General features: G+C 40.7%; 1 protein-coding gene across 19 annotated transcripts in view; it reads left to right on the top strand.

Moving 5' to 3' along the window:
* Positions 1–27,411, top strand: part of WWOX (WW domain containing oxidoreductase) — a 932,057-nt gene that overhangs the window by 38,057 nt on the left and 866,589 nt on the right. For all 19 annotated transcript variants that reach the window (XM_039888496.1, XM_039888490.1, XM_039888504.1 and 16 more), the window contains exon 5: positions 9,573–9,679. In XM_039888496.1, the coding sequence (XP_039744430.1) occupies positions 9,573–9,679 (107 nt within the window). The remainder of the gene's footprint in view (positions 1–9,572; positions 9,680–27,411) is intronic.

The following is a 27,411-nucleotide window of genomic DNA, read 5'->3' as shown; positions in this document are numbered from 1 at the left end:
TGTGTGTGTGTGTGTGTGAGAGAGAAGTATAGAGGAGAGAGAGAGAGAGAGAGAGAGAGAGAGAGAGAGAGAGAGAGAGGAGAGAACTGAGATTCTGGCTGGGGTTATAATGCTTGCTCTCTGTCAACTTGAGTCAAACAGCATGTGCTGGGTTTGAAATTGTAGAGCCATTATAGTCTTTCCTTTATTAATGCCAGTGAGTGAAAGAAGCTGCGTCTTGTTGAGAGACTTTAAAAGACACAGTGGTCTCCACGTCCAACAAGCTGGATTTTTAACATTTTTTACTGAGAAGCCTTTATTTTTGTTTCTTCTATTTCATCCTGTTTTAATTTTTCTTCTGAAGGCTCCGGGCCAAGTTTATAAAAATGCCATGTATGCTTTGTTAAAAAAAAATCCAATGTGGCATGGCTTTCTTCTTATTGGGGCGTGGGTGAGTCTTTATCTTCGACTTTAATAAAGGTAGTCCTCTAAAGTTTGGCCCTAAAGCCTTTTAAAAACTAAAGAAAAATTTGAGGAAAATTTGGAATGGCTATGGTGTTAAGATTGTCCCACGTAAAATGTCTTATTGGTTGAAATTATAGAGGCAGGGTTAAATGAAGATGGTACTTGTAAGTTATTGATCTTGGAGAATGTGGAGAGAAACTTAATTTTTGCAGATTACTTATCCCATCTCATAAGGCTTACACAGAGAAACATTTGTAAAAACAAAGAATGGTGTTAATTCTGAGCCTCGTGATAAAGTATTAAATGAGAGAAGACAGTTTGAGTACGTGTCGCAGTTTGGGGATGGATTCCATGAACTAAGTACGTTTATGTAATAAAGTAGCCGAAGAGTCCTAAATTCTTTGCGTTGACATGATGGGCAGAAAGAGGCATCGGTCTGCTGTTGATATTGAAGTCCAGGCATTTGGGCCATTTCTGTCTTTTTCAGAAGAACAACTGCTTAGTAAGTTTAGTTTAAATTATAGAAATGCAAAAATGTAAACATACCTCATAAGAGTCACAAAGAATATATAACGAATTCTATGAGTCACATTTAACAGAGACAGCAGACAGTTGGGCTGCTGAGCAGTGTTCCGAGTTGGTTTTCCTGCCCTGAAGGGACTCCCAGTCTGTGCCCTTAACTCTACATGGTGAGTGTGCTGGTTTGGGGACTGGATGGGGCCCATCTGCTTCGAACTCAGGCCATCATACTTGAGGATCCTCTTCCTTTTTTGCCCTCTGATCCTGTGAGTCCCTTAACCTCTGGTATTGTTTGCTTTCTCATATAGGATATAATGACAATGACACTTCATAAGGTTTTTGCAAAGTGCGCCTTAGATTAGATAATGTATTTCGTAAAGCACCTGGCATAGTGTCCAGCACATAATAACACCTCCACGTCCTCCAACTTAAAATCTTTCAAAGGTCTTCTCTAAAAATCAGGATGCTCAGAAAATGTATTATTTGAAATAGGTTTAGGAATGGGTTTCTCTCTTTCAGTTCCCACTTGTCTGTATTAACATTTATAAAGGCCTGTAAATTATCCACTAGATATCATTCTTGTTTTATTTTTAGTTTCCTTCTATAACAGGCATACATGCATATGTTAAAAACTGAAATAGCATAGATGTTCTCAAATGCAAAGTAAGTCTTTCTTGCCCCTGACCAACGGCTCCCTTGCCGAAGTAATCAGTATTAATGCATATTAAGCATGTGCCTTCCCTACTTTCGTATTTCAACAGTGGGATCATAGGTGTATGCTACTCTGTGCTTTGATATTTTTTCTTAATTAATGTAACTCGGAGATGTTGTCTTGTGTCTCCATCTCGTTTCTCCTTATTCTTTTTAACTGCGGCACAGTGTTCTATGCGTGTCAGGTGATTTATTTAACCTCATCAATGGGCATTCGGGTGGATTCCAAGTTTTCGGCTGTTACAAACAATGCTTGTCGAATATTCCTCTCATATTTTTGCTCATGTGGGCAAATATATTCGTAGGATGAATTTCTGGATGTGGAATAGCTGGGTCAAGGGCATGCCCCCAATGTACAATTTGATTGATAGAGCCCAGCTGCCCCCCACCCCACACAGATGTTGAGCCATTTGAATTCCACTCCCCTCCCCGCTCCCGTTAATGTATGCAGTTGCCTGGTTCCCGGCACCCTTACCTACACAGACACTGCTCAACTGAGTTGCCCTTATAGACTCTCTCTTCATTGGGCCTGCCTAGGACCATGTTAATTGTAATCTTTGGGCATTTTTCTCACTGTGATTCTTAGCACCGTGAAATCTGCATTGTCATCGGCAGGTCGGATGAGAACGTATTCAGCCAGCTCAGTGGCAGCACTAGAAGGTGGTCTGGGGTCAGGCTTGCCTCTTGAGAGATCCAAGGCAGTCACTTAGAATTTATTATATAGGTTTACAAAACATATGTCCTTGGTATTAAACTGCCCAAAGCATGTACATGCAGCCTTCAGAAAGATAATCTACATGAACCAAACATTTCCCACTTTCATATTCTCATCTCTTGAGTTGGTATCATTTTTTGGTAAAATTTATATTTATGGTACTTGTTGCCAGCTATATATAACACATATTTAAAAGCAAGGCTGGTTATGACTTATTTTCCTCTGGAGAAACCTGTGTAGTTTTGTAATTTCTTAAGAGATGGCAGCTGTGGTTAATGTTTAGTGAAAACAGTTCCTAGCTCTTCAGAACTCAGAATTATGTAATTAAAATGATATGAAAGGTAAATGTGATCATTTAGGTAATTAAAGTAACGACAGAAACAGTAATATGGTTTATCTGATTACTATACTTGTGACATTGACAGTTGGGGTGAATGTATGTCTTAGAACTTCAACTGAAGTGCCCTAGCTAGGAAAGTTAGATTTCAGTATCATGGTCAATGTCATGTGACCATTTCATTTACATTAATCTGATCGGTTTGGAAAGTATGGTCGTGGTACATATAGTAGAATGTAGAAGAAACTCGCATCCTTTAAGCTTGTGGTTTATTAAAACAAAAATTGTCCCCAACTTTGAATTGTCCCCAAATCTAACTTAAAATGAAGGACATTAAGCTTATCTTCTTGCTGCGTATGTGACAGTAGTTCTCCAGGGAGGTAGATGACTTGTGCTAGAATATTCTGCAACTTGTTGGTTGGTTCCTAAAGATTGCTGTAGCAGTCTGTCCTGGTGAGGGTGGGGGGAATCGCCGTCTCTGTAGCCTTTTAATTGTGTACAGTTACAAGTAACATTTGTCTCCAGTGTTTCACAATTATAAATTAATAATAACAGCCCATTAGAAATTACGGGTGTTGTAAGCTCCAACTCCTTTGGGCATCTTAATAAAAATGATAATGAAAACCATAATTTACAGTAAATGGGGACACTGCCCAAGTAAATCCACAATATGGAGAAAATTAAAAAACTCAACCAGGAGGAACCTTCATAACACTGGGGAAAGAGATGGCCATGTTTTCAGTTCCTGTTTCAGTGAGAGTGTTGTCAGTGACTATAGGGACAGGGTTCCCAGCCTGATGTTCTTTGTGCCTGCGGAATCTGTGATTCTGTCCTGTTCATCCAACTTAGTGGCACTCCTCATTGGGTGTGGCCACCATTCCATCCCCGCCACCCTCCTCCCTTTGTGCTCCCTGTCTGGGTAAACCAATTCCCAGCCTCCCCCATGGCCCAGGTGGCATCCTTGGAAACCCTAGAGATACCCTCAATCTTAGACTCAGGCACTCATGAGGCTTTGCAGGTTTTTGCTTCCCAAATGGTTCTCCTTAGCTGTTCGGCATAAAGGGGTACCTCATCCCCTGCTGGCTGGTCACAAGGTTTCAGCGTCTTCAGCCAGTCTATCTTCTGCATGACCACCAGAGGTATCTTAAGTGGATAAAATAATAATAATCCATAGTTCTGCTCCCTGCCCAAATTCTTTCACATGCTCCCTGCCACCTGCAAAAGATTCTCACAGTTTAGCTTGGTGAGCAGGGTTTCACCTCCCATCGCCTTCCCTATTCCTCATTCACTTGGGACCTTCACCAGTTCTTAGTCTTGTTTTGCCATGCACCCTTCTCTGGTTCATTTTATGTCCTTTGGTCCCAGTGTAATTCTCCGTCCAGAGTTCCTGCTACCATGCAGTGACACCTGGGAAATGGTGGGTAAAGGAGCTTGCATCGAAAATTCAAATTTCTGCAGATCCCTGAGTCCTTACCCTTGTGTTTTTGTGTGCAGAGCTGAGTGCCACTGCAAGGTCTTCCAAGGTGTAGTGAGTATCCCGATCTTCCCATGCTTGACAGCATAGAGTTGACTCGGCTTAAAAGAAATCTCATGCAGGCTCAAGTGAAACATTCTTCGAGATTCGGCAGTTTGGATATGAACATTCTGATCGAGGCAGTTTTGTGGGAAGGCCTGAGCCATGTTCTCTAGCAGGAGTCTTCTTCAGATAATGTGCATCTGAGTATCATATGTGCGATGGCCTGGCAGGTACACCGGCAGCGTGGGTGGTGACCATGGCCAGCAAGAGGGCACAAACTCCACGTCTAGCCTGCATCAGCAAGGGCAATTGGGGACCCAGTGTGATCTGATTGTAAGCTTTTTCAGAGAAATTGGACTTCTGCTTTTGGATATGTAAGCTCCCTGATTCTTTTTTAATGCTGGCAACTAATTCACATTAGGAAGGAAGGAAAAGAGGAAGGGAGGGAGGGAAGGAAACAATGTGTGGGCCAAACAAAATAGGTCTGCGGGCTTGATTTATCCTGTAATCTCCAGTTTTTGTAACCTCTATTCTGGAGAATGAAAACTAGTGTAAGATAAGCAGGTTTTAAAACTTTTGGGAGGTATGTCTTTTTTTTTTATGGTACTTTAATTGAATGCAAAGTTTACAACCCAAGACAGGGAGACGGTAAACCTTCAAGGAGACTTAGTTTTCCCAATCAGATCAGATGTAACAAGGGCTAGAAAATGGATTCTGCCCATTGTTTTAAAATATCTTCCTTTATTTTTTTTCTATTATAGTTTTAAATATTCTTCTGAATGTACCCTTGCCACCTCCGTGCAGTTAAGCTGGTTCAATTTAAACATTGTCACAGAGTTAACTTTTTATAAGATGAATCAGGTTATTAAATTTAGTAAACCATTGCCTTCATTATTTTGCACAAACTTTGGCACTGTGCAGAAGTGGCTCAGCATTACTACATTTAGTTAATTAAACCGGTCCTAGCTGTGGCATTACGGGAGTGAGGGATGCTATTCTTCAGGGCTTTTCCAAGACTTTAAACAGTAGGTAGCATTATTAAACTTTTTATTTATTTATTTATTTATTTATTTTTATAAAACTCCACACTCTAGAGATATGGTTTACTATAAAAATGTTATTGTCCTTCTTGTTGAACTATCAGCCTTTGAAATATCCGTGCTTTGTTTTTGCTCCAAAAGTGATCGTAAAGAATAAGGAAATGGAGTTGTCTGTCGCAGCTTTGAGAAGTGGGCTCGCGATGGGTAATGCATCGCTTAGTTAAAGGAAGATGTAAGAGCCACAGTGTAATTTTACATGACACAGGGACAGATGGCTTAACCATAACCACAGTCAGGAATTATCTAATGGAAAGTGGGCACAAACTTCTGTCCACAGCCTGTTGCTGCCATCACGTTAGATGTGTTCTTTTTAGTAATAAAAAGTCCTTTGCAATAGATTATTTTGTCAAGTGAGTAAGTATGACTTAACAGGTTTGTTTGGGAAAAAAAATTTTGATAGAGAAAGGGCATGCTTTTTCCCCCCCAGAGATTTCTAGGTAATGTCATTCAAAACTGTAGTGAGCGGTATCTTTGCAAGATTTTAATAGTTATTCATTAGAAAGAAAGTTAGAGGGTCATCGATATTGTTTGAAACAATTTGGATTGTTTTAAAATAGTCCAGAATTATAGCTTGTTAACAGTCTGTAAGAACCATTGTTCCTTTGGCAGGTATTTATTGAATCCTTACCGGATGTTAGTCCCACGGGATATGGAAATGAAGAAAGCACAGACTCTAAGGCACTTACAGCTAACCTGGTAAAGGGGACAAGTAAAGCCCTGCCCGGCCCGCATCGTACTGATGCTGTCTCAGTCCCTTAGAAACATGGTTGCTGACGCATGACAAAGCATTATGCCAACCATGTCCTCCACCTCCTTGCATCATTTTCTTCTTATACTCTGATGTAATGTGACGAAAAATATGCCTGATGATTGCTGTGGCCTGGGAATTTCGTAGGGACACAAAGTCTGTCATTTTCAGCAAGGTCTGGGTGTGTGAAGTCCTGGGATTGCAGGTGAGGTTGTTTTTGGCTACTTGACGTATCCTCCGTTTGGCTGTCAGCGTTTCATTAGCCTGATTGATGTAGCACATCGGTCAGCAAGATTTCATCTCATGTCTGTTGCCATCCGATTTGGGAACAGCTGGGCTACAAAACCTGTTTTTTTACTTCTCTCTTTTTTCCCAAATGGTGCAGGTAACTTTTGCTCACTGGTGATAAAGGGTGAAGTTGACATTATGGATCAAAATGAGTAAATTTCAATTATTATCTTGAAGATATGGATTCAACCACCTTGTACTGCATATACCAAAGAGGAAGCAAACAGATTTAGGTGTTAAATATTTCAGATTTAAAATCCTTTGTGCATTATTTTAACATCAGATTTAAGTATAGGAGATTATCCTTAGATAATGGTAAACGAATATTTTGGGATACAGAAGTTGGCATAATCTGAAAAATAACTCCGGTTATTCCAGCAATGAAGTTCAAGAGTATTTCAGAGCCAGTATTTAGACAAATGGAATGGTGCATCTTGTAGCTATTTTCTTTAAAATTCTGGTTGATGTTAAATCAGTCAACTCTTTGGTTGCTGTTAGGAGCAGATCTAGTAGAGAGTTTTAATTTTTCAGTCATAATGACAGCGCCGTATATGGTAGGTCATACAAAGCATAGAGGAGGCACAGGGGTTTATACCAAGGATTTCGAAAAGAACTAGAAACTAACATTTGTTTTCTATATGCTGTGGTTATGTTAGGCTCTTACTGTTTGTTTACTACATTTTAAGAAAAGATAACTGAGTTTCTGATGGGTTAAAGGCATAGCCTTAGGTCTCATAGCTTATAAATAGTTAGAGCTGCTATCAACGCAAGTATGTCAAACTCCTGAGTTTGAATTTTCTATATGCTGTGCTGGCTTCCCTGGAGAACCAGTTTATATAAATAAACTGGCCTCCACGGAGAGTAGATATATGGAAGTGATATGAATGAATGAGCTTTCCTAGATTTGTATGGCAATCTCAATAAGATAATGAATGATACTTTGATTTTTCATACATATTAATATTATTTTGGAAACAAAAATCTCTGGTCATCTGCCTTGCTGCCTTCTTCTAGTAGAGTTGATTTCTTTGTGTTTGCAGTGTACTCTGTATGGTCTTCTACATAGCTTACAAGATTTGGTATTTTCTGCTTAAGAGCAGTGGTGTGGTGTTCGAGCTTTGCAGTTAGACTGCCCCTCTGCTCCCCTCTCCTTCCCTTTCCTTCTTTCAAGTCTCTAATGTATAAGAGTTGTTCCACACCCATGGCAACATTGTGTGTGTGTATATATATATATGTGTGTGTGTGTTTAATTAGCCATTGTAGTAGTAGATATGTAGTAGTATCTCACTGTATCTTTTGCGTTTCCTTAATGACTTATAAAATAGTTGTTTTTCTTCTTTTCCTATTATGTGGAAGAGTTTATGTAAGGTTGGTGTTTTTATTTTCTTAAATGTTTGGTAGCCTTTACTGTTTAAGACATATGGATCCAAAGTTTTCATTTTGAAAATTTTCTTTAAATATATAGAATTTTCCATTTTTTTCTATCTTTTTGCAACAAATTTTAAGTAGTGTCTTTCTGGGAATTTTTCTTTTTTCACCTATATCTTAAATTTATTGGTATAAAGTTGTTCAGCATATTTTCCTAAGATCTTTTTAGGGTTTGTAGGATCTGGAATGATGTCCTTTTATTCATTCCTGATATCAGTCATTTGTATGCTTATTTGTACATTAGAGCCCACACTCTATAAGACTTGCTAGCCCTTTATCAATTTATTAGTCTATTCAAGGAAATGACGTTTGGCTTCTTTGTTCCTATGTATTTTATGTTTTTTTTTTTTTTAATCTATTAGTTTCTCCTTTTATTTTTATTACCTTCCTTCTGCTTTCTTTAGGTTTAATTATCTGCTTTTAACGTTTTCTAACTTAATGGACACTGAGCCCATCTTCTGTTTTAGTATTACATATTTAGGGCTATAGATTATCCATGGCTTTAACTATGTTCCATAAGTTGTGATATGAATTTTTGTAATCTTTCAGTTTAAAATATTTTCCAATTTTTATTGTAATTTTTTGAGTCACAATTTCTTATTAGTTAAAAACGTATTACTTAGTTTCCAGACAGGGGAATTTTCCAAGATTTTGTTATTGGTTTCTAATTTTATTACACTGTGATCACTGGAATAAAATTTCCCATTTTATTTCTATTTTAATCTTTTGAAATTTGTTGAGACTTGCTTTTGGCCCTGCACATGGTCAATTTTGAAAAATATTCTTTGAGTACTTGAATGTACATTCTGCTGTTGTGTTCAGTGTCTAGCATGATTATTTCCAGTTTACCAATTGTGTTGTTCAAATCTTCTATATATTTGCTATTTGCTTATTTTATGTTACTAATATATTACAATCTTCTACTCTGGTTATGAATTTGTCTATTTCTCTTAATTCTGTCAATTTTTGTTCTATCTCTCTATCTGTCGAGAGAAAGGGTGGGAGACAGTGAGGAGGGAGTTAGGTACATACAAATATAGAATTGTCATTTATTCCTGATGGATTGGAACTTACCATTATTAAATATTCAACTGCACGTGCATGTGTGTTGTTTTGTCTGGCTTTTCTAATTGTTCTCAGTGAGAAGGTGAGTCTAAGAAACCTAGATCGCCAGTGCTAGAAGCAGAGTGCTGGATGCGGAAGTGCTGGAAGCGTTTAGCACAGTGCAGAGCACGGTGTCAAGAGCTTAACAGATGTTTTTTTACTTTCCAGGTGTGTTTCTCTTAGTAGACTGTAAACTCTTTGAGGAAAGTGACCCTGTCTTAAGTCTTTTTGTGTTTTTATTTATATTGAGCACAGGATCTGGTCCTTATTAAGCAATTTTTAAATGGCTGACAATGCCGTGAGCTTTACTGTGGCTTAGCCTGCACCTTTGAAATCACTGCGCTCCTGGGGCAGGTTTACTCAATCTCAACACTGTTGACATTTTGGGCCAGGTGACTCTTTGCTGGAGGGGCTGCCCCGTGCATTATAGGATATTTTGTAGCATCCCTGGCCTTTGCCTACTAGATGCCAGTGGCATGCCACCACCAATGTGGCCACTGAAAATGTCTCTAGACATCTGCAACTGTCTCCTCCTAGGGGGCAAAGTTTCCTCTGGTTGAGAACCACTAGGGTAATATGTGCGGTGCTAAATAAAGGCCATTCTACATGACTCAGTGTTTCGTATTTTTGTTTCCTAACGTTGACTTTCTTTTAAACCATAGGGTTTGAGACTGCTAAGTCTTTTGCCCTCCATGGTGCTCACGTGATCCTGGCTTGCAGGAATATGACAAGAGCCAATGAAGCTGTGTCACGCATTTTAGGAGAATGGGTAAGCAAGCACTTGACTGTTTTATTTACTTTTTTAAATTGTCAAATACACAGGCTGGGATAAACACATGGAGGTTGGTACAGAGAATAAAGTTTATTGCTCTTGGAATAATGTTTTCTTTAGTTTTAAAGCTATATTTACTTTGTTTACTTTATGAATGAGAAGGACAAGCAAGCCCGTTATTTTCTACACATTTGTTTATAGTTCATTGCCATGTCATTTGCTTTAGTAGTCAGAGGTTTGAGAATGTTTACTCATTTAGTTCAATAAGAAAAATAAAATGTGGTTAACGCCCCCGAATACAACTGAGAAGTTGTTATGCTTATGGTTTTCGGTTCAGAAAGGAGCAGGCTTTAACTCTGTCTCTGGTTTTTCCTTTTTTGCTTTTCTCTCTCTGTGTAGATGTTCATGTTGCTATGTCTATGTACAAAACATTTACTGAGGGATGCAGTGCTTTTAGGGCTTCAGACAAAATCCTTTCCATCGTGGGCTTACCTTCCAGGTAGGAGAAGCAGACCATAAAGGAATGACTGCATTTAGCATTTAACCTAATGTCAGGTGGTTATAAATACAATGAAGGATAATACAGCAGAGTGAGGGGTGAGGTGTGACAGCGTGGACTCTGTCACACTGGGTGGTCAGCAGAGATCCCTCTAAGATTGCGACATTTGATCCGAGGTCTGAATGAAGTATAGAAGTAAGCTGTGCCAATGTCACGAGAAATAGTTTCTAAGCAATAGGAACGGCATGTGCAAAGGCACAGAGGTAGGAACGTGCCTGGAAGATTCAAGGCTCAGCAGGGGGCTAGTGTGGCTGGAGCCGAGTAGCGGGGAGGGGGCCGCAGAGGAGCTTCGAGGGTGTCACGTAGGGTCTCAGAGACAGTGGCAAAGAAGACATTAAAGGATGCAGGCCAAAAGTGATAAGGCCGATTGGTTTTTTACCATGATCACTAGGCTTTGGCATGAAGTATAGACCGTGTTCATTCATTCTCTTGTTGTTTATTCATGTATTCATGAAGTGGCCTGTCATAGGTACTGGGGTCTACAATTAAGGAAGGACAGACGTTGCCACTGTCTTTGTAGAGCTTTCTGCTTAGAGTGGAAGACAGATTTAATCGAAGAAACATAAACATCGGTGTAAACTTGAAATAATGGTAGGCGGTGCTATGAAGTACGTGGTCCTCTAAAATGGCGAATAATGCCCGGGAGGTAGGGGGCATTCAGAGTCCCTGAGAAAGAGCCGATTGAGCTGAGATCTCAAGAAAGATTAGAGGGAAGGTGGGAGAAAGGTCACACCAGGCAGAGAGAACGGCCTGTGCGCTGGCCCTGAGAGAAGGCGGTGGAGGAGGAGATGACAGTCACGTGGCTGGAAGCAGAACATGAAGGGGGCTGGATCATTCTTGCCAAGACTGTCTGCATTTTCTGAAAACTGTGGAAAATTTTTTGCCATCTAAAGAAATAGACCATAGATTGTTTAAGGGAATGTCTGGGGTTCTGGACTGAAAATTTATGGAAGTCAAGAAAAGGAAGATTTGTTTCTGCTTTCTTAAGCAGAATTTCAAATTTAGTATATTTCAAATGGACACTTGTCTTGATCTCACTGGATTCATTATTTAGAGTTAAAGTGAAACCACAAAATACGGCCCAATTTTTGATTATCTTAGCATCTCTCTAACAATTAAATTAAAATCACTAATTATCTCTAGTAGATGGTATGGTAGTAATTTTTAGAACTGTATAAAGAGAATAAATGGTAGTATATACATATAGTTTGAATCTTCATACAAAATGGGAAGATATAAAATATAAAGTGAAAGTCTCTCCCAATTCTTCTCTTGGAAGATAAATATTATTAACCATTTCTTCTGTATTCTTCCAGAAAAAGGTTGTATATACTTGTGAACACACACATACTGTTATACACTTCAATTTTTTTCACTTAATACTATAGATCTTTTCTTATCAGTGCATATAGAGCTACTTCATTGTTTTTAACTGCTGTATAATATTCCATCACTTACTTAATGCTCTAATCTATTCAACTGATCTCCCTTTTTTGGTGGACATTTGGGTTGTTTTCATTGTTTCTCTATTCCAAGTGATATTCTCTAAAAGTTCAGTCTCTTACATTTTCAGCCAAAATTGGGTGTAAACTATGGTATATTGAGCATTCTCAATAGACACTTTTGTAAGTACACCCATAGGGCAGAATCTTAGCAGTAGATTCACTGAAGCAAAGGAGATAAGTATTTAAAGTTTCAATAGCAGTTTTCCCATTGTCATCTAGCAGTGTTATACCAGTTTCTATCCTCAGTGTCAATGCAGAACACAAACTAGCACCGGACAGTGTCAGACTCATAAAATTTTACCCATTGATGCCATATTTAAACTGGAAAAATCAAATTCCATCGATCCTAGTGATACTGTAATGATCATACTGTGCAATGATATTAATGTTTAGTCCAGTCTTGGAAGATAACGCTAAAACACAACTATGCATTGACAAAACTATCTTCCTTTTTTCTTGTATATAACATCAAATTTATCTATATGTATCCCCTTATAACTATTGTTTGACACTTAAAGGCAGAAATTCCTAGATCTGCCCTACTGTAGGACTGACTTTGGCAAGTCTCTCAGTTTATTTGGTGCTCAGTTTTCTCATCTCCAACAAAGAAGGTCGAATGGGACGATCTCAAAGACCTACCGTTTAGTTTTTCTTTCTTGCATTTTAAGCCACAATTCGGTCCCTGTAAGTCAGTTTAATTCTACCATACCAGCAAACCACACTCCCAGAGAAAGAATTACCCAAAAGTATTCTCTGTCAGGGAGCAAAGGAAATGGGAACAAACACTAAACTCATTCTCACATGGCGTTTCAAATGTTTCAGTTTTTATAGTTTGTAGACTGAAGATACCTAACCCTTTTATCATCGCTCATCTGTTTGTCTGTCCTCTGTGAGTCCCACTGTGCCATGTTCCCTGTCCTTCCCAGATCTGGCACCAAGAGCTGTTATTACTGTTGCATGTCATTGCTTTATGAACACAGCGCCGTCAGTGTGAGACCCTCCCTTGGTGGTCTGTGTTCAGCTGGGGTCTCACTTGCCCACCCTCGATATGTGCCGGTCGGCTTCCCTTCAGGCCCTTCCTTACCTCATCTCTGCACAAGGATTGTATCTGGCACATCATTAAATACCACCTTCTTGTATTTCTCAAGGTCGATTTGATCAACTCCAGTTTTCCCAGCTGCTAACCAGCTTGAGGGCCTTTATGCTTTTTCTGGGATGAACCCTATCAGTGTTAGAACTTGGAAGATACTGCAACATATTGGTGCCTCCCAGGAGATTCTCAAAATGATCCAAAGTTTTTTGTTGCAGCAAAAGCTCACTCAGAAGTCTTTGGGCCGTTTGGCTCAGCTTTGGCTCGCACATGCCAAGGCTCTGTGGGCAATCTTGGCTCGGCTCAGGAGGCGGTGTTCATGCCTTCTTCCCCACCTTGCTCTTCCCTGCCTGGCCTTCTCTTCCTGCCTTCACTGTATGTTCCAGAATGCTCTGTGTCAGAACACTCTGGTCTGCCTTCATGGCAGTAGAATGTTACTCTTATACCCTCCATGAGGCAGCTGACAAGCACCACTTATGTGTCTCTGTCACGTGCTGTGTCCTGGGCAAGGCGCTTTATATCCTTTATTCAGAAGGATGTCAGAACCTGATTTTCTCCATTTTACAGAAAGCCAGTGCAGGGCTCAAACGGTGAAGGGACTTGCCCAGAGCCACACAGCTGTTGAGTGCGGAGGCAGGCTCCTGGCGTGTCCATCTGTCCTCCAAACCCCAAATCCATCTACTCCACCCCATGACCTGGCCGCTCTGTCACATCCAGCATCATGCACATTCGTTACCTTTTAGGCGTTGCTTTCTAATTCACGAAATGCTATTTGAGTGATTAACTTCAGGATTAATCATATTTCTCAGATGAAGCTACTCTAATCTACCTTATTGTCCCAAGCAATCGATTTTCATTCAAGATATCCTTTATAGAGTTCTCAAATCACTTTTGAGGTGATCCAGCTATTTAGTAAAACATAACTTAAATGGAAACACATTGTATATGGAATTATATTGAGTCTATATATAATTATTACTAATAATAATGATTTCGTGGGAAAATGGCCCCCTGCTGAGATGTTTTAGATGCTCCAAACTTAAAAATAAGAAAAGAATTGAAAACAATTAAAATTGGATAACATGGACAGTGCAGAAGTAAACCACCCTCTTAAAAGACCAATCCATTTCGCATAATTAAAAAAGGAGAGAGGATGGGAGGTCCATCAGCCTCTGATCATATTTAAATAAAGCATCTCCGGAAGTGAGGTCTGTGCCTTTGTTGTTAAGCAGTCCACCATCTGAGGATGTGGTCTGCCTCATTCACATCCTTAAATGGATTACAGACTAGTGTCCCTTACCTCTAAGGCAGTCACCTAATATTTTTCTGATTATTCTGAAGGAGCACATATGGCTGGCTGAGTAGGAAGTTTATAAGTTTATCTTCTTATTTTCAGAATGTGGTAGATTCTCTTTTGTTTAGTAGCACTGTCTGTGAGGATGTCATGTGAATTCTCTAAGTCCCAGACACTGATAGGTGTGTCTGAATCCCTGCAGTGCTGTGCTGTGGTTTTCGCTTTCCTTTATTCAATAAGTATTTATCAGAGTGGGGTTTTGCTGTTGTTTTTAATGGATGTCTGGCATGTCCCACTCTCCATGCTGAGATATGATGATCTCTAAGGGCCATTGTATATAAAGAATAGTAGTTGATTAGGTAGCAAAATGCACTTTATAAACGGCCACAGCAAGACCCACATCCCAACATAGAGCTCTTGCAAGGCCTGAGGGGGACTTCCACTTCCTCCTTTCTCTCACCTTATTATAGTTTCTAAGTTTTAGATTCCTAAAGCTAGAGGTTTAAAAGTTCCAGTCCTGGGGAGGAAGAAGGATGAATAGAGCTGGAACTGACAGACCTAAGTGGATATGGCTGGTGACTGGGGCAGTGTAGGCATCAGAAGGGGAAGGGATTGTTTTGCGTATCCAGCCTGCCTCACGTGTGTCAGGCCCTTACTAGGTCTGCTTATCAGGTAAAGAGTGAAACAGTAAGTGTAAAAGAGCTCACATAAGTGGCCGCCTATTTGTGAAATCTGGGGTCTAGTGAGTATTCTGAAGCTCTGGTATCTCTGGGGATCGAGATAACCAATGAGCTGGGCAGAAGTGGGCTGGTGTGGCAGAGGGGCTGATGGCCCTTCCTGAGAATTATTATGAGACCCACTCCTGACTCCCCAGAATGCCTCTTGGACCCATTCCTCTGTCATAAGGGAGGAGTGGCCCAAGTATGTTGTGTTTGGTGAGAAGGTCTGGTCTCTGAGGAAGACTCCCAGCCCAAGCTTTTTCTAACCTGTCTTTTTATTTGTCCTAGACTTTAAGTCATCCTAGAGCATGCTTAGGATGACATACCATCGGCCAGGGTAGTACAAAAGAGAGGTCCAATTCAGCCGTTCTTCTCTTCTCATGGGTATCTATCTGAGATTCCCGAGAGCGCCGGAAAAGGAAGGCTGGGTGGTCTTCAAGGTGCCTCCTGGGCAGATGTCCCTTGCGGGGGCTGGGGTCAGGGGAGCAAATCATCTTCAGTTGATAACAACTGCTATAAAATATGCTGCATTATAATAGTGAAGATTAGAAGCAGATACAACCTATGATCTTGGGCAAGTTTCTTGACTTCTCTAGACCTGAGTTTATTTATCTGTAAAATCTAAATACTAATATCTATGCCAGGAGATATAGGTGGCTGTGGTTATTAAATGCATTAACTGTACATTTATTTAACATGTTTCTGGGAATAGACTAAGTGTTCAATTAAATGTCAGCTGCTGCTGTTAATAATAATAATAATAATAATAATAATAATAATAATAATAATTTCTTATTCATCTTATTCATGAAAGTACAAAACGATGCTTTCTTTTCTTAACACTCCAAGTGGCTGAAAGAGGAGCTGTAGGGAGGATGTTTATCAGCATGATTCAAATGGAGTCGTAATGAATTATTTTTCTGTCTTCATATGTCTGGACTCCTACATTTTAATAGATGTGTATTTAGTTTGTTGATTAGTATTTTCCAGTGGAGCTCATATTAGCACTCAACTGTCATTTGAAAAGCCATCTTAATTATTTATGTGATTGCTTTTTCCTTTGTATTTACAAAGAAATACACTTTGCATATATTTAAAAAGATGATTAAGGGATCAGTCATCAGGAACAGCAAGCAATGGTTTATATCAAAATAGTTATTGAGAAAGCAGGGAGATGAGGGGTAAAAAGAAGAGATTTATTAGTCAGAGGTAATAGAATATGCATATGTTAAGGAGAGCACATGCTCTGTTGATTGTAGCCACATAGTTTGATGCTAGAGAGACTGAAGTGCTGTAATTATTCTAGTTTCAGTAGAGTTGATACCAGTTTTATTTATCTAGTTGCAGTGAAGGCATGTGAAAAGCTCACAGTGTTATGTCATATTGCAGCTTCATTGATAAACGTTGGGAATAATGATTTTAATATTATTTCCAGATATGGAGTACTAGGTGCCACGGGATGTATTAGGCATGTAGGTTCAACACTTTGGTGTGCTTTTAACAGATAGGAACACCCTGTTTTTTTGTAACATGATATTAAGGAGTGATGGACTAGGATGTTGAGTACTAAATTACTTGCACTTTTAAGAACCGTTGGTGAAATCCAGTTACCTTTAGGCTTCCTCAAATCCACTCAGTAACTTTATGATCTGGTATAACTTAGATGCCTGTGGGAATTTTCCCCTATCTCCTTTGATAATACAAGCTTAAATCTTGTAATTTGCCTTTGTAGATCGAAGGCCTGAGGTGCGATGCCTTCTTTTATGTGATATGTGCAGTTTTAGGGGAGGCGTACAGCACGTGATGTGGGGTAATTTACAAGTCTTATGCCTGTCTAAGCTGGTAACTTGTCTTGGAAAAGATGATTGCTATTCAAAGCATCACAAGTTATATAGGGCTCATCCCATTGTTTTGAATGATCTTTAGCTAACAAAAATATAAAAACTATTAATATTATTAATAGTTATAGATTATTGGGAAAAGTTCATCCTAAATCAGCCGCTGGATTTGTTCCTCATTTCTTTGCTTTAAAAATTGTTTTTATGTATAGTATTGGATTTTCAACAAATAAACTATGATATAAACAAGTCTGTGAACCAGCAAGAACTATATAAACCACTTGCTTAAATCAATAAGCACACATACAGACAAAAGTAAAGATAAACTTCTAGAGTTCTACCTTGGGACATTTTTGTTTAAAAGAGTGTCATATTATCATCACCTGCAGTGGGGTTGGGTATTCGTAACTGTCTCTGTACTAGGCACTATGCTGACCATTAAGCAATGAAATATTTATGTTATATGTTAAACCCATTTTGCCGATGAAGTTGTAGAGGCTGGAAGAGGGGAAAAGGCTTGCCTGAGCTCACACCCCTGGGAGGTATGTGGTAGATCTAGGATTTGAAGCTATATTTGCCTGACCCGAAAACCATCTTGTTACTCAATCTAAAATTCCTAGTGTGTGTTGTACCAGGAGACTGGCCTCTGTTTTTTCAAGGACTTAGCCAAGGATTATATTCAGAGAGATTTGCGTGCTTATGTATGAATGTTTCTCTGTTCGTGATATGAGGGCACCTGTGGTTCTCCAGGAAAGAGAGCTGCATGGGTGGGTGGCTTTTGCAAAATGATGGGAGTTGAAACTCACCAAAGGAAAGCTCTTTCCTTCCCAGACTTCAGTTTCAAATGGTCTGTAGTATATTTACTGTTGTATTTAAGTTGGCTGTTTGACCTTTCTTGTCACAGACACAGGAAAGATTCTTTATCAGATAATAAATTATTCATCCCCCTCATAGACATAATTGGTTGCTAAAATAGTCTGAGTTTCCTCTGTCTCCAGAATTCCCAAAACTTGCGCTTGGTACTTACCCTCTAAGTTTTCCATTTCATTTCTCATTGTGAAAATTTTGCATTGACTCAGTCTTGAGTGTCAGTCATTGTTCTTTAATCACTGTCTCTGTGTGTTCATTTTTTTTTTTTTCTCTTGCCACTACTTGGAGTCTTGAACGGAATCTTTCAAACTTTATATTCGTTGTAACCTTTATATAATGAGAGCTGTGATTAACCACAGAGTTTTAGAGAGTGAAAGTTAAGCATAGGTGGCTAGCTCCAAACCATCACTCCCAATCATGTGAAACCCAAAGCAGATGCATCCTTTCATTACTATGGGGTCCCCTGAGTTCTTATTAAGCAATTTTGACATAGTTTGAAGAGACGGATTTCATCTTCAGATAGTGTTCAGCCAATGGCTGAAGGCCTGCTTCTGGCTACTAGGCATTTAGGCTCCATCATTTAAGAGGGAAAAATATGCTAGAGACTATTTTTCATATTTATTATGGGGCATTTATGGAAAATCTCAGACATAGCAGGTATTAGATGAAACAGAAGAGAGAGATACTCCTTGTGCCAATAAAATCTTGTACATAGGGACAAATAGAGATGCAGCTGTAGACAGTGCAGCCAGTCTCAGAATGGGGCAGTGTACACTGCAATGGGTTATGGTTTATTTTAAGTATATGTTTAAAATAGACTAATTTTTAATTTATGGGGAGGTAGCCCAGTGAAGTCAAGGGAGCCCAAGCTTTGGAGCCATACAGACCTGGGATTGAATCCTGCTTTCAGAATGTGTCCCTGGGTATCCCTGGACAAATTCGGTCATCTCTTTAAACCTTAATTTATTTACCTGCAGAATGGCTCTCAGGATCATTGCGAGAACCAATTTTGATAACACATGTGCTGCTTTGTACAGAACCTGGCATGTAGTGAAGACTCAGAAAATGGCAGCTTTGGGAAAGGGCGGACGTATTCAACAGAGATCCCTGAAATAGACTCTGAGAAATCTTGCTGGAAAATATTTCTTCTTCCTCTTCTTCTTTTCCTCCTCCTCCTTCTTCTCGTAGCCAAGCCTACTTTCGTCTTTCCATCAGTGTGTTAGTTAATACTGAGATGAGCTGAGGTAAGGAGCAGGGGACTACTCCCTAAGGGGCAGAGAGGTGACTGTCCATGTCCCTGTGCTCGTGTCCTGGTATGGAGATGGCTGGCCTTTTGTAGAGGCTGGGCTTAGTGCAGGAAAGAAGTGAAGCCAATAGACCCAATTCTCTGTTCCTAGGTGGCTCACCTAGAAGTAGTCCCTGCCCCTTAGTCAAGTGGGGGATGCAGATACAACTAGATTTTGAAGCCCCTAACAGAGGAAGCCTTACAAGTGGCTGTGGGGATTTTGAAATCCGTCCACAGATTCTTTGATACTCCTTCCTTTAAAAAATGGAGCCTAATTCTCTTCCCCTTGAGTGTGGGCTTGACTTAGTGACACTCCTAATGAATAGAATATGGCAGAAATGGTGGAGTGTGACTCACAGGAAAGGTCGTAAAAGGCATGCTGCTTCCTCCTTTTTTGCTCTCTTGGATCACTCACTCAGGGGAAGCCAGCTGCCATGTTGTGAGGACGCTCAAGTATCCCTCAAATGAAGAGGTCCATGTGACAAGGAACTGAGGCCTCCAGCCAAAAGCCCCCTGCCTGAGCCCTCTTGGAATCTTCCAGCCTAGTCAAGTCTGTAGATGACTCAGGCTGACAGGTTAACAGAAACCTTATGAGAGATTGCAAGTCAAGACCACTCAGAATTCCTGATCTGTAGAAACTTGGTGAGGCACGACATGCTTACTGTTTAACCAGTACACTTTGGAGAAGTTCATTCCATAGCAATGCATAACAAGCACAGGGATCATGGCCTCAAGGGGAGAAGGATCTGTGAGGGAAACTCGACAGTGAGTTAAAAGAACAAGCCGTGAAGACTCACCCGGTGATTGCCTCTAAACGCAAGGAATCTTAAGTTCTTAGGGTTGCTTTGGTCATCCCGGTCCCCTTGTCTGACCTCTTTCCAATGTGCAGACCATTTATACACCACCCCAGGACAGAGATCATCTGGTTTTGGCTTGAACTCTTTTGGGGGAGTGTAAGCAGCTCATCCTGTTTCTGCACATCTCTTAATTAGAACATTCTCCCTTGAATTGAAGGCAGACTCTTCCTTTGAACGTCTTCTACCCACTGGTCCTGGTTCTGCCCTCCGTGTTCCACTGGGCTGCCTTCTCATCAGAACCCAACTAATACTCACATCTCTCAGATTCCCTAAATAATAAATCCGAAGTTATTGAAGACATCACGTTAGTAAAAGTTGGCAATGAGGCTGGCATTCTCATTCCTTTGCACTCTCTGTCCCTCTTTTACTGTTGGACTTGGGGATGCGCGTGGCAAGGCACGGCAGCTGGGAAGAACCTCGTCTGCTTCAGATCCTTCAGCAGGTGGCAGACGCGGAGCCCAGACCACTCTGCCTTTCCTGGAGTTAATGAATCAGTGCGAATGAAGAGCACCGTCTCCCTTTACATGACTGAAGAGCACTGCACTCATTTACCCGGCCATTCTCATATTCTAATTGTTCCAGCTACAATGTGATCTGTTCACTGGGTAGCTGAGAGAAACTTCAATGCATCTTTGTAATGGCTTTGTTGTTGTTTATTGAGAGGGACTAATTAACTTTGATTATTGCACTAATATTATGGCACTTTGACAGCCCTTCAGATTTATGACTCTGGGAAAATAAACAAATGAAATGCAGGTGCTGGAGCAGAAAGAATAAGTTATTACTGAACTTTAATTACTTGGAATGTGTAGCCAGGAGAGAATTAGTTGATGAATTACAGGCTGCTTAAAATCTACACCAAATTGTAAGCAATATGAAGATAAAAATGAAAAGAGGGGCTTGGAGGGTGCTATTTTTAAGGTAGGAAAGGACAGGATGCATCTGCAGTGGTCTCAGTAGTGTTTCCTTGGTTAATCCTGATGGTTTCCAATCCCTCAGAAACTTATACGGTGCTCCTTGAAGCATGGTCCCTGACCTGCCGTGTCAGCATCACTGGGGAGCTTGTTAGAAACGCATATTCTCGGGCCCGCCTGAGATCTACTGGATCAGTGTTTCTGGAGGTGAGGCCCAGCATTCTGAGTTTTGCAGTCCCTCCAGGAGATTCCGATACAGGTGAAAGTTGAGAAGCAGCACTCTACGGTTCTCATGCTGATTGATTTTGTATACATATAAAAGGGCAGGTACAGATTTTTATCTTTGCTTTTAAAAATCAAATGTCCTCACAACCTAGCTCACTGATTAGCCCAAAGATTTTTCAGGCTATTTTAAAAAATGGTACAGATATTTATTCAGTATGCACCTGGTATGGTGGGTAATATAAGACAGTTTAGAATATTGTCATTACCCTCAAGGACTTGACAAGTGAGGTGACACCTCCGAACTGTACCCCTGCCAGAACCCGGCAAGCATGTTAAGAGTGGTGCTCCTACAACTTGTGAAAGATGCTTCCCCCACGTGCTTCAAAGCAAGGTTCTCGAAGGAGGGAGTGTTGGCAGACTGCAGTCAGCGCAGACCGCAAGGGCACATTCTCGGGGAAAGAAGGGCACGAGCAGAGCATGGGAGCATGTCCTGGGAATGGGGAATAGTCAGATTTGGATGTGATGTCGGGGAGGAGGCCAGAAGTTGCCATTCAAAGCCAGATCGTTCAGGACCTTGGATCCCATTCTCTTAGGTCCTGGTCCTGGCAGGCGCTGGAGAAGCTGAGTGGGGATGATTCAGCCCACATGCGGTGATGCAGAAAGATAGATGCTCAGGCTGAATCAGAGAAGCGGAGCACGGAGGCAGGGAGGCACCGCGAGCTGCTAATGTGGCAGCTATGAGCTGGAAAGGATAAGAAGGATGCTGAATATACTTGCTCATTTCCTAACATTCAAGGAATGCTTTTAAGCCCATCAACTGAGTCCCAAAGGATAAAAATAATCATCCCTCCCAATGTTTCCTACTCTGAAAACCTTTACAAAATTTTTTGGGGAAATATTCCTTGCTCTTAGAAGTTCTGTGAGAAAAGAGAGAAACATGTTTACTTAGCTGCAGCCCTTTCTTGGGAATGGGGTGGTCAGACAATTTATTGTTCTAACAGAAATATTGAGAAGCTAAGGAGGGGCTTTAAATAATTGTACCAGAAGAGCAGGCGTAAATAAGGAGAAAGAGTAGGAAGTCTGAGTAACCTACCCACTACGAGCAGTTATCCCAATAATCCAACTAAGCTACCCCTGAGTGGCCAGCATAGGAAGGGGTGGGGCCTGGCTTCTGATGGAGCAATTTGAGCCTCACACTGGCCTTAGCCCCTACAGTTCTTGGTGTTTCCTGTTAGCACTTTACCTTTGAAGAAGCCGCTCTTTTCATTCTCACAAAAGCTTGGCCACCCTTTAGCCTAAGATTGTCTCCATTTCTTAGATAGTCACAGATGTAACTGTGACTCCAGGTCTTTGGTGGCCAAGCAGGATGCAAAGTTTTTCTTCCAGACCCTTCCTTTCCTGTCATTAATCCTACATCTGGAACCTTCTGGGTCCCCCTCTTTTAATGATGGATACTTGAGGAAGAGGAACACGTTTCAGTGTTAGACTGAGCCAGACCCTTTCACAATGTAAATCCGGAATGCCAAAATAAGTACATAGTGGTCATTTTAGAATTGCCTTCTGTTTGGGATGGTTCACAGCTTGTCTGATCCATACGTGCAGATAACTGAGAGCTGGTTAAATGTTTATTTTCAGCTCTGGATAAGTTTACATCATTGGTGGAAAATCTGGGGTACTTTGCAGTGATGTTAATGGCCATTGTCATGTTGCAGGCTTTAGCCACTGTTTATGGCATCCTTTGCAGATCTGCCAACACAGATGGTTTTTGGAAGGCATCAAATAAAAGTGGAAGTAATTCTATATTCCTTAAAAGTATATGTTGAAAGTAAAGTTCTTTTTAGTCAGAAATGACCCTTCGGATTTTGCAGAACTCTTTTAGCTCTACTTTTGGGAGGTACAGTGAAGATGTGAGCCAGTTTATGCAAGAATAATATAATTAGAAATTCAGATACGAATTAGGGAAGTTGTCTTTTTAGGGAAAGTTGTGAAAGTTATACCCAGATCACATTTGGGTATACTGTGGTTATAAAATGGTAGAATTTTAGAATTCTAAAGGACTCCTGAGATTAACCAGTTTAACTCCCCGATTTGATGGATAAGAAATTAGATTCAGAGGGTAAGTGACCTGTCATCTGTTTCTTAGGCAGTTATGCTTTCTTCTGAGATAAATTATCATGCTGCTCACTTGTTTATTGTGAAAAAAGTGTATGTATGTGTGTTTATCTTTAAAAAGAACAGAATCGCCTGTGAGACAGGAATGTAAACACCCAACACTTAATGCTCAATTGGATGACTTATTTAATTCTTCTTATTTTTATGATAATAATAATAATGGAAGCTAGCATTGTGTGCTGCCACTGTGGGAAACACTTTAAATGTCTTAATTCAGTTTATCTTTATGACAACCCTATGATTGTCATAGCTAATATTATGAATCTTATTTTTGGATGAAGGCACAGAGAAGTGTAAGACCTTGTCCAGGCTCACACAGCATATAAGCAGCGGAGATTAATTGCCGTAGGAGGACAGAAGCCTTGCCTGTTGTATTCCTCTTGGTATTTCCGCAGTGTGTACATAGTCGCTGGTCAGTAGGAGGCATTTAGTAAATAGTATTTGTTGAATGAGTGACAGAGGACACAACGAGGTTGACAGTTGAGCCTCAGGCATTATCCGGGCAGCAGTATCTGTCACTGTGGGAAAGGACAACTTGGTTAGTTTTTGGAAATCAAACCAGCAGAAGGTACCGGATTATTTTCTGAAGTACTGAGATATGTAAATTGATTTTCATGCTGATGCTCCTAAAGTGCCCCTAAACTCTTCAACTGCCTTCTAGCTTGTTAAAGAAGGACTTGTTTGTGGGACATCGTGTCAAGCGTACCACGTTCCAGTTCGTTGAAAGTTACTACTTCTGATTTGGGAACTCTCAGTTAATTGGCTGCTTTAGCCATTCTGGAGAAGTGGGATTTGGCTACAGTGAGGAGTAGACTCATAAGTCAACTCAATTTTCAAGGACAGAAAAATGGATCATTTATGTAGAAAGATCATCTCAAAAGGCAGAACCCAGGAGCAGAGGGGAATACATGGAAAGGCTAGTGGATGGATCCAGGAGACTTCTGGCTTTTACTTGAGAGTGTGTGTAATCGAGAGAGAGAAGGTTGATCAGAAATCAGTAGAAACGTGCTCGTTCCTATTACTTAGGTTCGAAAACCTGCTTGGGCTGGCTCTGCTCCTAAGGTCTTTCTGCCCTTTCAGTTAATAAGTAATTGTCCTGAAGCCTGTCAAGATACCAAGATAAATGTATGCTGAAAGCGAAAGGAGAGAGAGAGAGGGAGGGAGAGAGAGAGAGAAGAGAGAAAGAGAAAGAGAAAGAGAAAGAGAGAGAGAAAGAGAAAGAGAGCTCTCTCCAGGGTGTTTTTATGGAGCTTTATAGTGCCGGCCTCTGCACCATGGTTTTGATCGCTGTTTTTAGTGTTCTCTGATCATTTCTTGCTCAGAAAGAAGGAAATTAGAATTGTTGAGCTATGATTTGTTTTAATCAGAAAGAAATTGTCTAACATAAATCTCCTCGTGAGTGCTGGAAAAGCCCTAAAGCTGCTAGGAAAAAAAAAATATCAATACTTTGCAAAGGAGGAATGATTGTTCCAATTCGTGGCTTAATTGACTTTAAGCCTTAATGCAACTCAGGCCAGAGCAGGCTGCACACACTTTGTGTCTGGGATCAACAGTCAAATCTATGTGAGGAGAGGAAGAATTTAGGGTGGTTATTTGGTTCTTTGCTATTGGTGCAATTTTCTAATTGAGTGGGGGCTACTTAATACCAGATAGCATTTTTTTTTGTTTTTTTTTCCTATGAAGAGAGTAAATTTTTTTCTGACTAACCCAATGCTTTATTTTAAATTACAGCTTTTCCTATTGGAAGTATTCATTTATGTTAGGTAATCATTCCCCTAGTGAAATTTCACTATACACTTAAAAGATAGTATGTATTTTAAATTTATAAGTGGATAAACGGAGGTTATATAAAGACTTTATTTAAGATGAGTAAATAGCCCACCAGATCCACGTCACGGCCGCTGGAAAGGGCTCATTCAGCGTCAGGGAGGCCCTGTTCTGCTCGAGGCCCCTTCTTGGGGAGGGATGCCAAAACTTGCTTACTTCATCAGTCTGAAAAGATTGCATTATGAAATATGTGGGTATCAGCAACAGGCTGGGGATCCGGTCTGCTTGGGTTTGAATCCTGTTTCTGCTACTTAAACCCGGTGACTTTTACTTCTTGTTGCTTCAGTTTCCTTGTCCGTAATGTGGGGATGATTATAATACCTGAATCGTAGGTTTGTGAAGATTAACTTAAGTCCTGCACATAAAATGCTTAGAATGGTACCTGGGTACCTAATGCGTACGATACAAATGCTAGCAAAGATAAATAATTTTGGGGGGCCCCGGTGTGATCCGGCCTCTGCCCATTTGCCCAACTTCATCTCTGATCATTTTCTTCCTTCTTCCAACCACATATCAAACTCATTGCTGTTCCCAAACCCTTCCGTGTCTCTGTGTCTTGGCCCAGAGTATTTCCTCTTCTTGGAAGGGCCTCAGCCAAGCTTGTCCACCTATGCAACGCCTCTGTATCTTGTGAACTTCTGTCCATAGGTATCTTTCCCACAAAGCTTTCCTGGATTGCTCTTCCATCTCTCCTGCCCACCTTCCTTCTCTCTTCCTTCAGCAAATAGTTAGACACCTTTTTCTTTGAGTCAGGTACTAGTGATGTGGCAGTGACTGAGAAAGCAAAGATTCCTGCCTCCAAGGAGCTTATAATCCATGTTTTGGTTTTTAAATATACATCGTCAGAATGCTGATGCATTATGTGTTGACTGCCAACGGTCTCCTTACCTAGTATTGTATGTCAGGTATCCCGCTAATCATATGTGGACACATTGTCCTTGCCCTCAGGGAGGCTAGATGTAGCAACAGATGTATAAATTAACAACAACAACAACAATGATAATGGTATCAACACTCTACTAGATGTGTGTATTGCGTGTGGATGGGGAGGGGGAGAGCAAGATCTGGTTTATGGCCCGAGCTCAGTAATACCTGAGCAGGAACAGATGCAATGCCTGTGTTTCTCATCACTTTTGGATGGTATAGGACCAGTTGGTTAGAAGTATGAAGGTTTCTCTTTGACTCTAGCCACCTAGTTAGTGGTTATGAGTACAGATTTTGGAATCAGCCCGTCCTATGTTGGAATCCTGGCTCTGCCATCCCCTAGCAGTGTGTGGTCTCAGCCAAGTGCCTTCCATGTGCCTCTCTCGATCTAACCAAGGAAAATGAGGATATTGCATCCCTACCTCATAGTATACTTGTCAGGATTAAATGAGAACAGTGCCCGGCTCGTGCTCAGTAACACCTGCCAAATGCTGCTTACTGCACTGAAAGCTTCTGATGTTACTTCTCTGTGCCTTGCATGTCTTGGGTTCTAACCCATCCAGGTGCTCCGACCTTCCCCTTTTCCCACCAACGACTCCTGCCCACGAGGGGTCGGCCTCCTTGGTGCGAGTAAGAGCCACCACTGGGTAGACTTGCTTCATGCTCAAACAAAGCTTCCTCCCTGTGGTATTGGACTTTGTAGGACACTGACAGTTTCCAGAAACCTCTGGTCCGTGAGCCAATTTGGAGAAAATTGAATCATTCTCCATGCCTCTCGGCTCGCATCCTAAAAGGCTGTACAAGCACTTTGGGCAGGCTTCAGCAACTTCACATCAAGGACTCCATCACAGCTCCGAAATGAAAGCATCCCCCGTTGCTCTCTGCGTGTGAAGCTGGAGTCTGTGCTTGGCACAGACCTCGGCAGCAGCAATAACACTTCCTTTCACCATATCGTAAGGTCCTACAGAAGGCAGAAGCCACTTAACATGCTCAGTGCTTCTCCCTGTGAGGATTAAAAAAAAAAAGTAGTAGCTGTCAGGATCCCAAATGTTCAGATGCGCTTCCAGCTCGAGGTAGGATAGGTCTTTGGAAGTCTGCAGAGAAGTGGTTTCCCATTCAAATTTGTCGGGCTGGGCTGGGAGAGGCTGTGGTCTAATGTAGCGATTCACTGCGTGCGTTCTCATCTTGTCAGAGAAAATGACCTCATAGCGCCATGTTCACCTTCTCAGCAAGGATCTTTCTGTAGAAATAGTCTGACTGTGGTTACTGACAATTGTAAGGATTTCATGATTTGTGGAGCATTTATATGTGAAAGAAAATGGATGGATTAAAAATATTGAACCGTTTAGCTGGCACCCACATGGATGAATTGTTGAGATCTATTTTTCCCCCCTTCATACTATAAACATATGGCATGAATTTTCTGCTTTCATTACAGATGCTGAGAGAAGGCAAAGACAAATATTTATATTACATTCATGTTTTACAGCAAAAACACTGTTCGGTTTGTTTATACAGTTCCACTGTTACAGTTTTTATGGTTGGTAATGAAACCACTGTAAAACCAAGCCCGGGTTATATAGCAGATGTGATAAGCCCTAATATTCAGGGAGATAGCCTGCATGGAATAGTTGGTGTCACATGTATGGA

Source organism: Pteropus medius, unplaced genomic scaffold (genome assembly GCF_902729225.1).
Source record: "Pteropus medius unplaced genomic scaffold, Ma_sr-lr_union100, whole genome shotgun sequence".
NCBI classification, from domain to species: Eukaryota; Metazoa; Chordata; class Mammalia; order Chiroptera; family Pteropodidae; genus Pteropus; species Pteropus medius.
The sequence above is the reverse complement of the archived record's forward strand: the minus strand, read 5'-3'. Positions and strand labels throughout refer to the sequence as shown.